General features: G+C 41.6%; 2 protein-coding genes across 17 annotated transcripts in view; one reads left to right on the top strand and one right to left on the bottom strand.

Moving 5' to 3' along the window:
- Window positions 1-9,357, bottom strand: part of LOC125446915 (LYR motif-containing protein 4) — a 165,760-nt gene extending 156,403 nt beyond the window's left edge. The window contains exon 1 of the mRNA XM_048520924.2: window positions 9,082-9,357. Within this exon, the coding sequence (XP_048376881.1) occupies window positions 9,082-9,167 (86 nt within the window). The 5' untranslated portion in view covers window positions 9,168-9,357. The remainder of the gene's footprint in view (window positions 1-9,081) is intronic.
- fars2 (phenylalanyl-tRNA synthetase 2, mitochondrial) overlaps window positions 9,179-17,984 on the top strand; it is a 380,692-nt gene continuing 371,886 nt past the window's right edge. For 7 of the 16 annotated variants that reach the window (XM_059652271.1, XM_048520843.2, XM_059652262.1 and 4 more), the window contains exon 1: window positions 9,179-9,503. The gene's annotated coding sequence lies outside the window, so the exon portion shown is untranslated. The remainder of the gene's footprint in view (window positions 9,504-17,984) is intronic. The other 9 variants (XM_048520903.2, XM_048520876.2, XM_059652287.1 and 6 more) reach the window with 6 other exon arrangements.

The raw sequence follows: 17,984 nt of genomic DNA, 5'->3' as shown, positions 1-17,984 counted from the left end.
TGAAATTGTCAATAAGCAACAGCCATCTCATCTGCAGGGACGACCAGAAACAAAGGGAGCTTACCAAAACATTATGCAAAAAAATGTTTCAATGGCACCTTTACATTACATATATTTACATTTACACAGCTTTGACATTAGGAGACAGAAACCTCTTCCTCCACAGTGTACCACCAGTTATCAGCTATGACATGATCAAAACTCTCGCTGTGCAAAACAGTGAGTACACACTTGTCTTTTGGATACAGAAGGTAGTAACAGCAAGAAAACCTGCAGGTGGAATAACAAGTCTTTCTTAAAAGATCAGACCCTTTCTCTGTTGCAAATTGGAGAATGTTGCAAGAGATACAAGAATTTAAAAATAAAAGGACCTTCAACTGCCATAGGACCTTGAAGAAAAAGATTGATTTCTCTTTAAAAGAGACTGAGAGTCTCGAGAGGAATAACCAGCTTAATCAGTTGCAACACTACTGAACTTCTGGGCCACCAAAAGACTGACAATCATTTTATTTATGGATTTTAACTTTTCTCCAATTCTACCTTCCCACAATCTGTAACTTATCTTGTTTGCTTGCATGTATGTTGCAAAATCCAGAATTTTTAAACTTTTCAATAATGTTTATAACTGTTAGGTTAAAATAATAAAATGAACTCTTGACTCGTTAACCAAGAGATCTGGCTGGCTTGGTCCTCATTGCTTTACTCATGGTCAAGTAATTCTTTTTAAAAACTCAGTTCTATTAGAACCAACCTTCAGGAGCAAAAAGAGAGCAAAATATTCTTCTTGCTGCATTTGGTCATCACAATGTACAACTTTAAATACAGTAATGAGTACAATTCACTTTCTCAAGTGCTGCCCCCAAATTTACCACTAGAAGCTCAATTAGGTGCAGTTAGTATAGCTTCATGCATGGGAGGTCGTGCCTCTCAAATTTGTTAGAACTCTTTGAAGTGACCAGGAAGGTTGGGGGCAGATGGTAGAAGTAGTCTATATGGATTTCAGTAAGGCCTTTAAGGTTCCACACTGTAGGCTGCTATGAAAGATTATAATGAATGGAAGCGAGGGAGAGCTGGCAAATTGGATACACAATTGGCTTGATGGTAGGGAGCAGAGTAATAATGGAAGGATGCTCGTTGGGCTGGAGGCATGTGACTAGTGGTGTGCCTCAGGGGTCATTGCTGGATCCATTGCTATCTATGTCAATGACTTGGATAAGAACATATAAGACATGATTAGTAAGTTTGCAGATGACACTAAAATAGGTAGTATCATGGACAGTGAGGAAGGTTATCAGAAATTGTACTAAGATCTTATTCAGTTGGGGAAGTGGGCTGAGAAATAGCAAATGGAGTTTAGTACAAGTGTGAGATGTTGTATTTTGGAAAGTCTAATCGAGTTAAGAGTTTCATGGTGAATGGTATGGCCTTCAGGGGTGTAGTGGAACAGAGGAACCTTGGCATTCAGGTGCACGGTTCTCTGCAAATGGAGGCACGGGTAGACAGAGCAGTGAAGGCAGCTTTTGGCACATTGGCCTTCATCTGTCAGGGCACTAAATATAGAAGTTGGGAAGTTACATTGCAGTTGTACGGTATGTTAGTAAGGCTGCACTTGGAGTACTGTGTTCGGTTTTGGTCACCTTCCTATAGCAAGGATGTTATTAAACTAGAAAGAATGCAGAAATTTCTCATAATGTTGTCAGGGCTCGAGGGAGTAAGTTATGGGAGAGTTTAGACAAGTTGGGACCTTTTTCTTTAGAGTGTAGGAGACTGAGGGGGGCATCTTACTGAAGTGTTCAAGATCATGAGAGGCAAGGGATATGGTGAATGCACTCGATCATTTTCCCTGGGTTTGAGAATCACAGACTAGAGGGCATCAGTTTAAGGTAAAAGGGGAAAGAATACGTGTGAACCTGAGGGCAACTTTTTTAGAGGGTGGTACATATATGGAATGAGCTGTTAGTGGAAGTGGTTGAGGCAAGTACCTTAACAACGTTTAAAAGGCATTTGGACGACACATGGATAGGAACGGTTTAGAAGGGTATGGGCCAGGTGTAGGGAAATAGGGTTAACTTGTATGGACATTTTGGTTGGAGTGGACCAGTTTGGGCCAAAAGGCTTGTGAATATCAAAAATGTACAAAGTAGGCCAAGATGGCCATTCTGCCCCTCAATCCTGTTCCACCATTCAATAAAATCATAGTGGTTCTGTTTGTTTGAAATTCCACATTCAAGTCTATACCTGATAACCTCAGATTCCCTTGTCCAACAAAAATCTATCCACCTTGGTCCCAAAAATATTTCCTAATCCTGCTTCTGAAGCTGAGAATTCCAATGTCGTACAGCCCTGTGAGAGTGAAACAAAAGACCCTCATCACTATCCTAGAAAGATGACCCCAAATTTTGCCATAGTGTCCCCTAGCTCTAGACTTACCAATTAGAGGAAACATCCATTCCACATCCACCTTATACATCACTCAAGCTACCTCTTGCTCTTCTAAAGTCCAGTGGAAACAAGCTCAGCCTGTTCATGCTTTTCTCATAAGACAACTGGCTCCATCCAGGTATCAATCTAATGAATTTCCTCTGAACTGTATACAACCAATTTAGACCTTCTTTAAATATTGCAATCAGCATTCAAGATGCAGTCTCATGAATGCCTTGTATAACTATATATAACAAGCTTACTTTTAAGTTCAATTCCTCTCCTAATATGCATCCCATTAACTTTCCTATGTAATTGCCATACCTACGTACCAACCTTTTGGGATTCATGCACTAGAATGACCAAATTCTTCTACATTTCACTTAAGTAATACAGTAGTTTTTTGTTCTTCTGCTGAAGTGAAGAACTTCATACTTTTCCCATATTTTATTCCATTTGCGAGATTTTTGCAGCCTAATTTAACCTATGTAAATCGTTTTGCAAGTCTATCTGGACTTGAAAACTGTCAGCCCATTGGTTTGTTTTGTCCTGCTTTCTTAGTGATTTTAATTTCTCTAAGTTCCTTGTTTCTTTCCACCTCCTGACTTACAGCAATTATGGGAACGTTTTAGGTATTCTCTATCTTGAAAATAAAAGCAAAATATTGGTTAATTTCATTTGCCATCTCCTTATCATTTGGTATAAACTTTCCGTTCTCACCCTCTGGACGGCGAACTTATTTTTCTTACTCTTTTCCTTTTTAAGTAACTGTAGAAATTTTAGGTATCCATTTTTACATTTTGTAGTTTGCTTCCTCTCATTCTTTGTTCACATTATTCTGTGCCTTTCTTCACATTCAGGCAAAATCATCTGATTTTTATTAGATTACCTTCTGAGAAGGGATTGGACATGCTGGTCCATTTTCATTGCAATTTTGAAGACTGAGGGGTGATTTGATTGAAGCTTAAGATCTTGAATAGTCCTGACAAGGTGGATGTAGAAAATACATCTTCACTTGTGGATCCCTTGCAAATCCAGTTATATTGCAGATCCACCTATCGAGTGGTGCCCTTACTCGAGATCTTGGCTTAATCCTGTCACATTACATAATAAAAAGGCAAACAGTTCAAGCTTTCTAGCTGACATGTCAGATAACCCTGTATATTGAGGATCCAATTGCTGTTGTCCTGCAGCTATGTCTCTGTAATGGTGATCAGATCATATTTTAGTTCAATACTTGTAATGAATTCACTATGTATACAGCCTTTAGTTTTATATTTTCGTAAATTTTTATCTTGATTGTTATCATATTCCATTTTTTTCCCCTCGTTTTCCATTCCTGCCATCATTGCACCCTCGTTTCTCATAAACTATTTTACTCTCTAACCTTCTATCTAGTCTTTAATATACGACATCTTTCCAATTTTGATCCCTTACTCCAAATGGGAAAGCAGAGTAAATGAAGGTGAAATGTCACTAAGTACATGAATGAAACTAATTCTACAATAGTGTTGAAGTTGCTTTGTGTTCTGGAAATCAGTCTATTCATATTGCAGGGAGCAGGTGCACAGCAATTGCTTTAAAGTTTGGCTAATGGGCTTTTTCCACATTTATCGTGAGAAGTACTTTGAGGGTTTTGAACCAAAGTGGAGTTATGCGAGAGGATAACACTTCAGTCAAAGGATTATGTATTCAAGTCCACAACTTAAGCACATAAGTTTAGTAGTGAGAGAATGGTGTACTGTTGGAGAGACCATATTTTGGATTTGGTTTTAAACTGACACCAGTGTTGCCTTTTCAAGATGGATAGAAAAGATCCCACAGCACAAGTCACAGCAAACTACCATTTAATTATCCACTGAGATGGGAAAGGACACAAGAGAAGAGAAAACAATAGTACTAACAAGTCATTAATGAACATAACCTTGTTCCTAGAATCTAACATATTGATGCAATTACAGCAAATCAGCAAACACCAAAGGCGTTATAGATTATAACTGCTTTTCAGCATCAGGGGTCAACTTCCACAATTAAGCAAGTTTAAAAACAGCCTTATTTATAAATGCTGTACTCCAAGATCAACCTGAAGTCAAGGGAATTAGTGTCCTTCTTGCACCTTGAGATGGTACAGCACTGCAGTGTTGCAGAACAATGATTACACATGAGCAGTACAATAGATTTCCTGGGAGATAAAAACTAACTTAATAAAAAGCCTTAAAATATACTGCAGTAGGATTGCACTGGGAAGAAGATTCAACCATCCAGATCACATTGTGACTGTAATACAAAGAACTTTCATAACTTACTTTGTGATAATGTATGTACAACACTTAATCATAACCAAATGAATCATTAAAGTGTAAGAACTGGAGGAAGCATTATTTCACTGAGCTGGATAACAGGCATTGAGGCCAAGTATGTTCAGCCTTTGATAAGGTTGATTGCAGAGTCAAGCAGGACAATATTCTTGTTTTGCATACTTACATGTTAGATTTTCTTGATTTTTGCAGACAGACACTAAATACCTTTGTTCTTCCACAGCCCCTTATCCCTCACTGATGTGGAAGTGCTGGTGTTGGACTGGGACTGACAAGGTCAAAAATCACAAGACAGCAGGTATAGGCAAATGAATGATCAAATGAAAAAGTAGAGCACAGGAACAGGCCCTTTGGCCTTTCAAGCTGGTGCTGACCATCATGCTGTAATTAATCTTAAAAAAAACCTGCCATTTTTCGATCTGTATCCCTCTATTCCTTCCCTATTCATGTACCCGTCTAAGTGCCTCTTAAATGTTTTCAATGTGCCCACTTCCGTCACCTCTTCTGGCAGTGCATTCCAGCTGCTATCATTCTCTGTGTGAAAAACGTCCCTCGCACATCTCCATTAAACTTAGGATTTAGGGTTAGTGAATCGGTGTTCCCTTTTTGGGCATTGAATTGAGTTCGCTCAAATAGGGTGTGCCTTGTGTAATAATGGCTCTTTCAGAGGTTAAATTTTCCTGGTGTGGAAGAAGTCACTTGGGGTAGTTTACAGAAGGTGTGCAACTTTTGGAATTGGCAGGCAAGTTGGAGTTGAAATTGCGTTCCCCATGAGGAAAGGGGAGGTAATTGCAGCAATAGCTCGATACTTACAATTGCCAGAAATGCAATCGGAAATTGTAAATGGCTAAAAATCAATCACAACTGATGCAGCCTGAATATGAAGATCGAAAACAGATGAAAAACAAATGAGAAGAAAGGGAGACTTTTTGAACTTCAGAAGTTGGAACTGAAAACTGAAAGCTAACTTAAAATGGTGGAGGCAGAGGTGAAAGGTAGTAGTGACGAGGACGAAGATGCAGAGCGTTGTAGTCAAAGCCTGGTAGGAATCTGTTTAAATATGTCTAAGCATTGTCCTTTTTGTTGAGCGTAGGCATAGAAGCCTTTTTCATTTCATCAGATCAGCCACGGTATTGCTGATTAACAGAAGCCTCAAGGGACCAAATAGACTGCTCCTGTGTCTAATTTGCAGGTACTGTACCAGTTCTGGTAGCCAAGACAAGGAGGGGAAGCAGTGTGAGGAGACCCCATGACAAGCAACAATATATCATTGACTCCATCTTGAGCTCATCCAAAGCTCCGAAACACTTACATGTCACTGAACTTGGTAAAATTCTTGGCTTCTTATCCAATATCATCACAATATTTTAAAATCTCAATGTATTCAAACGCCTTCAACGCACGTCTTATCTTAGTAATCTTCTCCAGTGCTACAACTAGGGTCTCTGCACTCTGATAATGCTCATGTATCTCAATTTTCATTACACCAGCATTAATGGCCAAGTCTTCAGCTAGCCTAGCTTTCAGCTTTCGAAATGCTTTTCTTGGGACATTGTTCTCTGCTCAGAACAGAAAAACAGGCCATTCTTCGCTGCTCCGACCATTAATAAGATTGTGGCTGATCCTCTACTTCAACTCTGTCTACCTGCACTATTCTTGTATCTCTCAAATCCCTTAATCCTCTAAAAACCTTTCAATATTTATTTTGAACCAGTGCTGTGCATATTCAGCCTCTAAAAGAAAGAATATTCCAAGAATTCAGAATCATTTGAGTAAAGAAATTTGTCATCTCCCTCCTAAATTTGTGACACCTTTTTTGAGGCTATGCTTCTTAGGTAAAGGCACATTGCTGTTAACTGACTTGTCTTGTTTTATTAGATGTTTGATATTACTTGGCTGCAAATAAACTAATGGGTCTTGATCATCAAGAACAAGATGCACTGCAGCAAGTTCCCAAGTTCCCTTGTCAGCACCTTCCAAAACTGACAATCTTTACCACCTAGGAGGACAAGGCTAGCATACTGAAGGACAGAATTAATCTCAATTTGGACCAACAAAGATTAATTAAGGATAGTCAACATGTGTCTGTCAAGGCGAGATTGTATTTGACAAGTCTGATTTGAGTTATTTGAAGTGGTTAATAAGTGTGGAGATGACAGTGGGCAGCTTGTGCACTTTAAATGTACTTCAGTAAATTTTTTGACAAGATGTCATACAGGATATGTCATACCAGTATCCTGGTCAAGAAGGTAAAAGCCCATACACTCCTGTACCACAGGGTTCAATATTGTTTATAGTGCTCATTAATGATCTAGGCATGAATGTAGGAGGTTTGATCAGTAAGTTTACAGATGACAGGAAAATTGGTGGTGTGGTAAATGAGCAGGAAAGCCTTAGACCACAGGATGATACAGTCAGGTTGGTCAGAAGGGAAGAACAGTGGCAAATGGAATTGAATCCAGAAAAGTGAGGTGATGCACTTTGGGAGCACAAACAAGGCAAGGGAGTACACAATGTACTTAGAAGTACAGAGGATCACACAGATTTTTGTTCATGTCACATATCCTTGAAGACAACAGTACAGGTAGATGAAATGGTTAGGAAATCATGGGATACTTGTCTTTATGTGTCAAGATGCTGAATACAAGAGCAGAAAAGTTTTGACGGAGCTGCAAAAGATGTTAGTTAAACCACAACTGGATTGTTGTGTGCAGTACTGGTCACAACACTGTCGGAAGGATGTGAATGCTCTAGAGAGGATTCACCAGGATATCGGCTGGGCTGGAGCGTCTCAACTATGATGAGAAACTAGATAGACTGGGGTTGTTTCCCTTAAAGGACAAAAGACAGGTAGGGGCTTAACTGATAAATACAAAATTATGAGGTATAGAAAGTTCGAAAGGAAGAAAATTCTCCTAGTAGAGGGTTCAGTAATTGAGCAGTTTAGATTTAAAAGACAGGAGGTTTAGAAGGAATTCAAGGAAGAACATTTTCACCAAATTAGTGATGGGTATCCAGAGCTCTGCCTGAATGAGTGGTAAAGGTGCGAACGATCACAACATTTAAGTAGTATTTCAATAAACACTTGCAAGGCGTAACATACAAGGCTATGGGCCAAGTGCTTAAAAAACAAGATGTGCCCAGGCTGCTGTGTTCATCCACCTCTACACCTTGTTATCTCAGACTGCAGAGTCGGCAGCTCCTACTATCTCTGAATGAGCAGATAAATGCTTGATGACCAGTGAGTGTGTGAAGGGCTGGAGGAAATATGTGTGTTGTAAAAGGACTGACTTTAATAATACATCTAAAAGTCCGGAGATTGTATCCTAAATAAAAACAGAAAGAACTGCAGATACTGTAAATCAGGGACAAAAACTGAAGTTGCTGGAAAAGCTCAGCAGGCCTGGCAGCATTTGTGAAGAAAATAAAAATCAGAGTTAACGTTTTTCATCAGGTGACCCCTTCCTCAGCTCTTGTTGTTGCAACTCTATCTTATTCAGCACAAAATCTTAATCAAGCTTTAGTCTGGCATTGGTGACCTACATTCCCATAACAATTAATTGATTGTAAAGCATTTTGATTTTTTTCCAACGATCATGAAAGACAATGTATAAACATATGACTTTCTTGACACTTCCACCTTCAACTTCTCAATCTTGGTTTGAAATCCCTTCATGGTCTCACCCAGTGTTTCTGAATTTTATCCAGGACCCAAAGCCAGAAACACACCTATCCCTGGTCAGGTCTGACATTTTGTGGATCTCCCACTGATCCCTTTTTTTCAAACCTTTCTTTAAAGCCGATCTCTCAGATTTCTGATGAAGGGTCTAGGCCCGAAACGTCAGCTTTCCTAAATAATAAAGTGTGAAGCTGGATGAACACAGCAGGCCAAGGAGCATCTCAGGAGCACAAAAGCTGACGTTTCGAGCCTAGACCCTTCATCAGAGAGCCTAGGTCTAGGCCCGAAACGTCAGCTTTTGTGCTCCTGAGATGCTGCTTGGCCTGCTGTGTTCATCCAGTTTCACACTTTGTTATCTTGGATTCCCCAGCACCTGCAGTTCCTATTATATCAAACTTAAATTCTGTTCGCCGCTTCTAATCTCGCTTTTGCCTGAGATTTTTTTTTCCCGTGTGTGTGTGTGTGTGCGCGCGCGCGCGCGAGCTTTTGATTGCGTTTTTGCCCGTTTTTCTCGCATTAAGAACGGCTACATAAATAAAATGTCAGTGGTTGAAATTAAATTGCGGCTTAAGTGGGATGGAGGAGTGTGACATGGGATTGATAAGCAAAGTACGTAGCAAATATCAACATTCCCTGGCGGAAAACAAAATTACTTCTTTTTACCTATAATTGTAACTGGTGAACTTCTTGCTTTCTTTCAGCATCAACCTGTATAAAGACAGGACCTGACTGCTTGTGGGCACCGCCATCTTCGTTCTTCGGTCTTTACCACGCAGGACCCCGGTGGCTGGGCGCGCGTGCCTGAAATGGAACGTTGTGCAGGCAACGGCTGTCCTGTGGAACCTTCGACCGTTCAGGATTCAAAACAAAACTGAATACGTCCGTTCTGCTTTTGCCTTGCAAAATCCTAAAAGTAGGATCCACTGTTCGCATTCTCTAACACCTTTTATTTTCATAAAACTGTTCTCTCCTCTCGACTGGCAAGACAGTGTCCTACTATTGTCAATTTGTGTTGTTGAGGTGGTGGGAGGGGAAAAAAGAGGTCAAGGAAGGGACGGTGTCACTGTTGTATCTTTGCAAAGAAGGTGAGTTGGTTCGTGAGAAGTTGTGCATGTTAAGAGCACAGGGATATAGAATATGCCCGTGGTGGTTCCTTTTTTTTTAAACAAGGTCATCGTTCCAAAAAGGAGTTCTCTTTTATAATCCTGAGACTAAAATAGAAGGGACGTGTCGGGGAACCACGTCCGGTGTCTCGAGGAATGCAATTCATTGCACAGTTACTTGCTGTTGGGCAGGGTTAATAATCGTTATCAGGTTTTGTTCTTCATGCACGCAACTTTTGAGCGCTCCTCCGATCTCTCATTTTTGGCTGTGACGCAGCCTGTACAAAAAGGACGCGAAACAATGCAGAAACGCCGTTGGTGCTGGAGATCTGAAACTAAAATAAAGTGGATGGCAATGAGCAACGTTTTCACACCGGGAGGCTCATTAGGGTCTGGAATACCTTTTATCTGAAAGAGTGGTAGAGACAGATTCCTCCACGAATTGGGATTTGCAGGATTATGGGGGTAGAGGAGGGTGTGTACGACAAAAGCGGGTAGAAAGATATGTAGAAATGATGTAGCTGGTATGTACTTAACAAAAGGTGACAATTCTGCTTTCATCACAGCACAAATACATTCACTCAACCAGAAATCTCAAGACTAAGGCTACGTCAGATTTTAGACTTTGTTGGATTTCTGGTCAGGTTCTTTGGACTGTGGGTGTTCAAGCCAATTGGATAATATGGAGTACACAAAGTGTGGAGCTGGATGAAGACAGCAGGCCAAGCAGCATCAGAGGATCAGGAAAGCTGACCCTTCTCGACCCGAAATGTCAGCTTTCCTGCTGTGTTCATCCAGCTCTACACCTTTTGTTATCTCGGATTCTCCAGCGTCAGCAATTCCTACTATCTCTGCATAATATGGAGTCAATGTTGTTTGAAATGTGGGAGATGTGTGATATAAACAGACCAGTTTCTCTGGTGTAAATTCTGTGTTACCTTGTTCTTAGTCACATGTATCTTGTACACAAATCAAAGCACTTATTCAAAATATTGCCATTTGTGCTTGAAAAGAGTTTTCCCTTAGAGCTTTCTTATGAGGTTTTGCTTGTCAATAGCTATTTGATCTATAAGTTAGTTAATATAAAATATATGCTGCCTTTTTAATCTCACACAGCATTGGTCACATCTACACAGTTACCACGGCTCTATTGAGATTTTTTTAATGGAGCAGGAATTCTGGTAGTATTGATAATAAGTGACTGCCACCAAGTGAGTTGAGAGGGAATTTGTTTTGGAGTAATAAAATTAGCAATACACTTAGTCTCTATACATTTTTGTACAGATCACTCCATGTCCCAATAGCCTACTGATCTTATCATAGGAGAAATCCATTTAAATCCTTCTGTTGTTTCCAAAGTATGATGAGAAACATAGAGGAACAGGAGGAGGTCATTTGTACCCTTCGAGCCTGTTCTGCTAATCATCACGTTCATGGCTGATTGTCCAACTCAAGAGCCTAATCCTGCTTTCACTCCAACTGCTATATCTGGCTGCCTTTTGAGTACATTCAACTACTTCCTGTGGTAATGAATTCCACAGGCTCATCACTTTTGGGTGAACAAGTATCTCCTCATCTCCATTCTCTGTCTATCCCAAATCCCTAGACTGTGACCCCTGTGCTGGACACGTCCATCAGGAACAGGCTCCCTGCATCTACCCTGTCCAGTCCCATTAAGATTTTAAAAGTCTCTATGACATCTCCTCTTCTCCCCTCTTTCCCCCCCCCCCCCAACTCGCTCATCTGAATTCCAGCGAAAATAATCCTAATCTAGTCAATCTCTCCACTTGTCAGTCCCACCATCCCTGGAATCAGCCTGGTAACCTTCACTGTAGTCCCTTGAGAGCAAGAGTGACTTCCTCAGAAAAGGAGACCAAAATTGCACACAATGTTCTAAGTGTGGTCCTGCCAAGGCCCTGTATAACTGCAACAACACTTCCCTGCTCCTACACTCAACCTCTCGCTATGAAAGCAAACATACCATTTGCCTGCTTTACTGCCTGTTGCACCTACATGCTTACCTGACTGGTGCACAAGAACATTCAGGTCCTATTGCACACTCCCCTCTCCCAATTTACAGCCATTCTGTAGATCTAAACAGTGTAATAAATTATTCATGTGCTGTTTTCACTCAAGTTGTAAATCTGGGACATTCTCATTTCCCAACTTTGATCAATTCATTGACAAAGACAGTTAGATTTAAATAATTACAAGTAGACATTCTCAAAATTGGCAGTCTACAAACCAGAATTGTCCAGAAACTGGGTATTTTTGAATGTGCATGGCATTTTTTTTTTGTTACTCAGTTGAAATTGACTTATCTGGATGATGCATAAATGTATTTGTTAGTTTGCTTGCTCACTAGTTTATTCTTATGTTCCAAGTGACCCAATCTGAATTGGCCTGAACATCCACTGTCCAAAGCAGCAGAAATCCAAATCCAAGATCCAGTACAACCTCAACGGAGTGTACTGTTGAAGGATCCAATAGATGCTTATTTCAACTGGTTATCATGTATAATTATTGAATTACAAACACGTAAGAGTTACAGATAAGTGTTACACTAATGTTATAGCTGAGCATCATACTTGTAGTAGCAATTCATACTTCAAGTGATCTACTTAAGGTGGAGTATGCAGTGTTTATACAATTAGGTCATATTCTATGATACAATGATGATATCACAAGCTCATCTTTTAAAAGTATACTGATGTACTGTGTCTCAAAATATATTCTGATTTTTCAGACTGAGAATAAGTAAGGAAATTATTATTAAGGAAATTATGGATTTCAGCAAGGCGTTCGATAAGGTTCCCCACAATAGGCTATTGTACAAAATGCGGAGGAATGGAATTGTGGGAGATATAGCAGTTTGGATTGGAAATTGGCTTGCCGAAAGAAGACTGAGGCTGGTAGTTGATGGGAAATGTTCATCCTGGAGACCAGTTACTAGTGGTGTACCGCAAGGGTCGGTGTTGGGTCCACTGCTGTTTGTCATTTTTATAAATACCTGGATGAGGGCGTAGAAGGATGGGTTAGTAAATTTGCAGACGACACTAAGGTCGGTGGAGTTGTGGATAGTGACAAAGGATGCTGTAGGTTGCAGAGAGACATAGATAAGCTGCAGAGCTGGGCTGAGAGGTGGCAAATGGAGTTTAATGCAGACAAGTGTGAGGTGATGCACTTTGGTAGGAGTAACCGGAAGGCAAAGTACAGGGCTAATGGTAAGATTCTTAGTAGTGTAGATGAGCAGAGAGATCTCGGTGTCTATGTACACAGATCCTTGAAAGTTGCCACCCAGGTTGACAGGGCTGTTAAGAAGGCATACAGTGTTTTAGCTTTTATTAATAGAGGGATCGAGTTCCGGAACCAAGAGGTTATGGTGAAGCTGTACAAAACTCTGGTGCGGCCACACTTGGAGTATTGTGTACAGTTCTGGTCACCGCATTATAAGAAGGATGTGGAAGCTTTGGAAAGGGTGCAGAGGAGATTTACTAGGATGTTGCCTGGTATGGAGGGAAAGTCTTACGAGGAAAGGCTGAGGGACTTGAGGCTGTTTTCATTAGAGAGAAGAAGGTTGAGAGGTGACTTAATTGAGACACATAAGATAATCAGTGGGTTAGATAGGGTGGATAGGGAAAGCCTTTTTCCTAGGATGGTGATGGCGAGCACGAGGGGGCATAGCTTTAAATTGAGGGGTGAAAGATATAGGACAGATGTCAGAGGTAGTTTCTTTACTCAGAAAGTAGTAAGGGAATGGAACGCTTTGCCTGCAACAGTAGTAGATTCGCCCACTTTAGGTACATTTAAGTCGTCATTGGATAAGCATATGGACGTACGTGCAATAGTGCAGGTTAGATGGGCTTTAGATCGGTATGACAGGTCGGCACAACATCGAGGGCCGAAGGGCCTGTACTGTGCTGTTATGTTCTATGTTCTATCTGTGGTATGTGCGAAATGATGAGTGACAAAAATGTTTGCTTGTGGTCTCTGGTTCTTCTGCTAATCATCTTACGTTTGTGTCCTTTATTTATTTTTTTGCAAACCATTCTGGACTGTGAACACTTCATCTAATTAACTTCTATTCTTTTTCTGCTCCTTGGTAAATAACATCTCTGCATGACTGAAGTCGCTAAACCCTGGGATGATTCTAGTAAATCATGTTTGTATCATTTCCAAAGCCCTGACGTTCTTCCTAAAGTGTGAACTCCAGAATCGAACAAGATATTATAGCTGATGTTTAACCAGTATGTTAAAGGGTTAGAATACCTCTCTGATGAAGAATGCCTCTCTGATGACGGGTCTAGGCCCGAAACGTCAGCTTTTGTGCTCCTGAGATGCTGCTTGGCCTGCTGTGTTCATCCAGCCTCACATTTTATTATCTTGGAATCTCCAGCATCTGCAGTTCCCATTATCTCTTAGAATACCTTGTTTGTTTTTGTGTACACTCCTCTGTTTTTAAAAAAAAACCAAGGATTCAACTAGTCCTGCATTTTTAAAGAATAAGCACACACATCACCAGGCATCTCTGTTCTTGTTTCACTTCCGCGCCCACCACCCCCCCCCCAAAAAAAACTGTTCAATTTAATTTATCTTTAGTGTACATTCATCTCCAGGTCTCTTTATTCCTGTCTCCTCCTCAAAATTGTAATACTTAGATCATGCTGCATCTACTTATTCTTCTTACTAAAATGTGTCAGTATGGGCTTGCACAGTTTAGGAGAGTGGGATGTCATAGATCCCTACATTGTAGAAACAGGCCACTTGGCCCAACAAGTTCACACCACCCCTCCGAAGAGCATTCCACTCAGACCCACTCCTGTATCACTGCATTTTCCCCATGTCAAAATCACCTTATCTAAATATTTGTGGGCACTATGGGCAATTTAACATGGCCAATCCACCTAACCTGCACATCTTTGGACTGTGGGAGGAAACCAGAGTGCCTGGAGGAAACCCACGCAGACATGGGGAGAATGTGCAAATTCCACGCAGACAGTCGTGTGAGGCTGGAATTGAACCCAGGTCCCTGGCACTGTGATGCAGCAGTGCTAACCACTGAGCCAGCGTGCCAACTTTTGTGCAATTGTTTTTAAAGCAGAAGATTTTTAAGCAGAAGATTTGCATTCGGTATCACTTTTGCTTTAAATTCTCAGATCTTTTGGGCTCATTGAGCTGATTTTGGGTGAATTGTGCCAAAATGCCTGGTGCTCACATATTTCTCATTTGAAATCCATTCATGATATTGCAACACACTTCCTGCAATAACCCAAAGCCTGTGTGGTTTACTTGGTATGTCTCCACACCCCTATGCCTTTCATGGTTGGTGATAGATGTTCAGATAACTCTGAATCCCCTTTGATTCCCTGTGCCTAATTACCTCTTGCCCATTTTCACAGACTGTCACTTAGTACCATTTTTTTCTAATGTGCAATCAGTTGACACTCTTACTTCTATTGTTCTTCCTACTCTAACCTATGGATACTACTACTGGTTTCAAAAATGTGGAAATTATTACATGAAAGGTCTTAGGAAAATTTCTACCGTTGAAGAATGAATGGATGAGGAAGAATGTTAGATTGCCCAAAATTCTTAGTTATTAATTTCATTCTCCTAAAACAAATGTACTCCTTGCAAATAAAGATAACAAAGTGTGAAGCTGGATGAACACAGCAGGCCAAGCAGCATCTCAGGAGCACAAAAGCTGACGTTTCGGGCCTAGACCCTTCATCAGAGAGGGGGATGGGGAGAGGGTTCTGGAATAAATAGGGAGAGGGGGGAGGCGGACCGAAGATGGAGAGAAAAGATGATAGGTAGAGAGAAGAGTATAGGTAGGGAGGGGATAGGTCAGTCCAGGGAAGACGGACAGGTCAAGGAGGTGGGATGAGGTTGTAGGTAGGAAATGGAGGTGTGGCTTGAGGTGGGAGGAAGGGATGGGTGAGAGGAAGAACAGGTTAGGGAAGCGGAGACAGGCTGTGCTGGTTTTGGGATGCGGTGGGGGGGAGGGGAAGAACTGGGCTGGTTTTGGGATGCAGTGGGGGAAGGGGAGATTTTGAAGCTTATGAAGTCCACATTGATACCATTGGGCTGCAGGGTTCCCAAGCGGAATATGAGTTGCTGTTCCTGCAACCTTCGAGTGGCATCATTGTGGCACTGCAGGAGGCCTATGATGGACATGTCGTCTGGGGAATGCGAGGGGGAGTTAAAATGGTTTGCAACTGGGTGGTGCAGTTGTTTATTGCGAACCGAGCGGAGGTGTTCTGCAAAGCGGTGCCCTAGCCTCCGCTTGGTTTCCCCAATGTAGAGAAAGCCGCACTGGGTACAATGCATACAGTATACCACATTGGGCAGATGTGCAGGTGAACGTCTGCTTAATATGGTAAGTCATCTTGGGGCCTGGGATGGGGGTGAGGGAAGAGGTGTGGGGACAAGTGTAGCACTTCCTGTGGTTGCAGGGGAAGATGCCGGGTGTGGTGGGGTTGGAGGGGAGTGTGGAGCAGACAAGGGAGTGACGGAGAGAGTGGCCTCTCTGGAAGGCAGACAAGGGTGGGGATGGAAAAATGTCTTTGGTGGTGGGGTCGGATTGTAGATGGCGGAAGTGTCGGAGGATGATGCGTTGTATCTGGAGGTTGGTGGGGTGTTATGTGAGAACGAGGGGGATCCTCTTGGGGCGGTTGTGGTGGGGGTGGAGTGTGAGGGATATGTTGCGGGAGACTCCGTCAAGGGCGTTCTCGACCACTGCGAGGGGAAAGCTGCGGTCCTTGAAGAACGTGGACATCTGGGATGTGTGGGAGTGGAATGCCTCATCGTGGGAGCAGAGGCGGAGGAATTGGGAATAGGGGATGGAATTTTTGCAGGAGGGTGTGTGGGAGGAGGTGTATTCTAGGTAGCTGTGGGAGTCGGTGGGCTTGAAATGGACATCAGTTACAAGCTGGTTGCCTGAGATGGAGACTGAGAGGTCCAGGAAGGTGAGGGATGCGTTGGCGATGGCCCAGGTGAACTTGAGGTTGGGGTGGAAGGTGTTGGTGAAGTGGATGAACTGTTCGAGCTCCTCTGGGGAGCAAGAGGTGGCACCGATACAGTCATCAATGTAATGGAGGAAGAGGTGGGGTTTGGGGCCTGTGTAGGTGCGGAAGAGGGACTGTTCCACGTAACCTACAAAGCAGCAGGCATAGCTTGGGCCCATGCGGATACCCCTTTGTCTGTAGGAAGTGGGAGGAATCGAAAGAGAAATTGTTGAGGGTGAAGATGAGCTCAGCTGGGCAGATGAGGGTGTCAGTGGAGCGGTATTGGTCGGGCCTGCGAGACAGGAAGAAGCGGAGGGCCTTGAGGCCATCTGCATGAGGAATACAGGTGTATAGGGACTGGACGTCCATGGTGAAAATGAGGTGTTGGGAGCCAGGGAATTGGAAGTTCTGGAGGAGGTGAAGTACTCCTTGCAAATGTTGTGATTTTTGGAGCTGATAGTTATCAGCATGTTTGTTGTCTTTCACTGCATACCTTGGGCTGTTTCTTCTTAAAATTAAGAGTGAAGCATAGAATAAGCCTGATTATATAGTGTAATTGTGAATATTGTAGGATCAATATGACTTGGCATGATGGTATAGATTAAAACTAAGCTGAAAACTGGGGGATATTGTGTCTATTGAAGGTAATTTGTAGCTGGTCTTTTACCGCTGTGTTCAAGGTAATGCATATTTCAGTAATTAATAATCATTTTAAATGCACATTACCCCAAGCATAGAAATTGCTGTACAGCATAACCTTGAGGTAACTAATTGAAGACTTTAAAAAACATTCTTGTTACATTTTCTTTGTCTATAATCAGTGAAACTGTTTTCCAAATCATGGAACTTTATTTACTTTGTCTTGTTACTTCAGCATGTATTAATAGAGAGAGTTCAACTTCTGGTTTCACACTGCATTGGAAGCATGTTAATTGCTTTCAGCACGAATTGTACCAAGTTGACTAGTTTTGACCAAGTCAGGCTTGAGACTGGAGGCTGCATGATTAGCAGAAGGCTGCAAATGAAGTTTCAGTGGCCCCAAAGATTGTAATATAAAGATGGCAAGGCTATCTGTATTCGTCATCAGTATTGTTTAAAGTTTAAGGCCAATTTTGTCATCTTTTGCTTTTAAGTCCTGAAGTCCAGAAGTTAATGTCTGTGACTCACTGCTACTCCATAGGGTGTGATATTGAAATCATTGAAGATGGAAATAAGTTAGAAGTCACTGAGTTGGTGTGAAAACTTTCCCATTTATTTCCCAATATTCTTCTCATTGCAGAATCAGCCTTGAAATTCACACTTGTTGAATGAAATGGGTTTTTGATTATGTACAAATTCATAATTGTTGAATAACTTCTTTGACCGTGAAAGCTTTATATTATGCTTGTGGAATAATTTCACCATTCATCTTAAAAATAGACTTTTGCACTATGCTTTTTGCAAATTTATTTATATT

The sequence above is a fragment of the Stegostoma tigrinum genome, chromosome 2 (genome assembly GCF_030684315.1).
Source record: "Stegostoma tigrinum isolate sSteTig4 chromosome 2, sSteTig4.hap1, whole genome shotgun sequence".
Classification (NCBI taxonomy): Eukaryota; Metazoa; Chordata; class Chondrichthyes; order Orectolobiformes; family Stegostomatidae; genus Stegostoma; species Stegostoma tigrinum.
The sequence above is the reverse complement of the archived record's forward strand: the minus strand, read 5'-3'. Positions and strand labels throughout refer to the sequence as shown.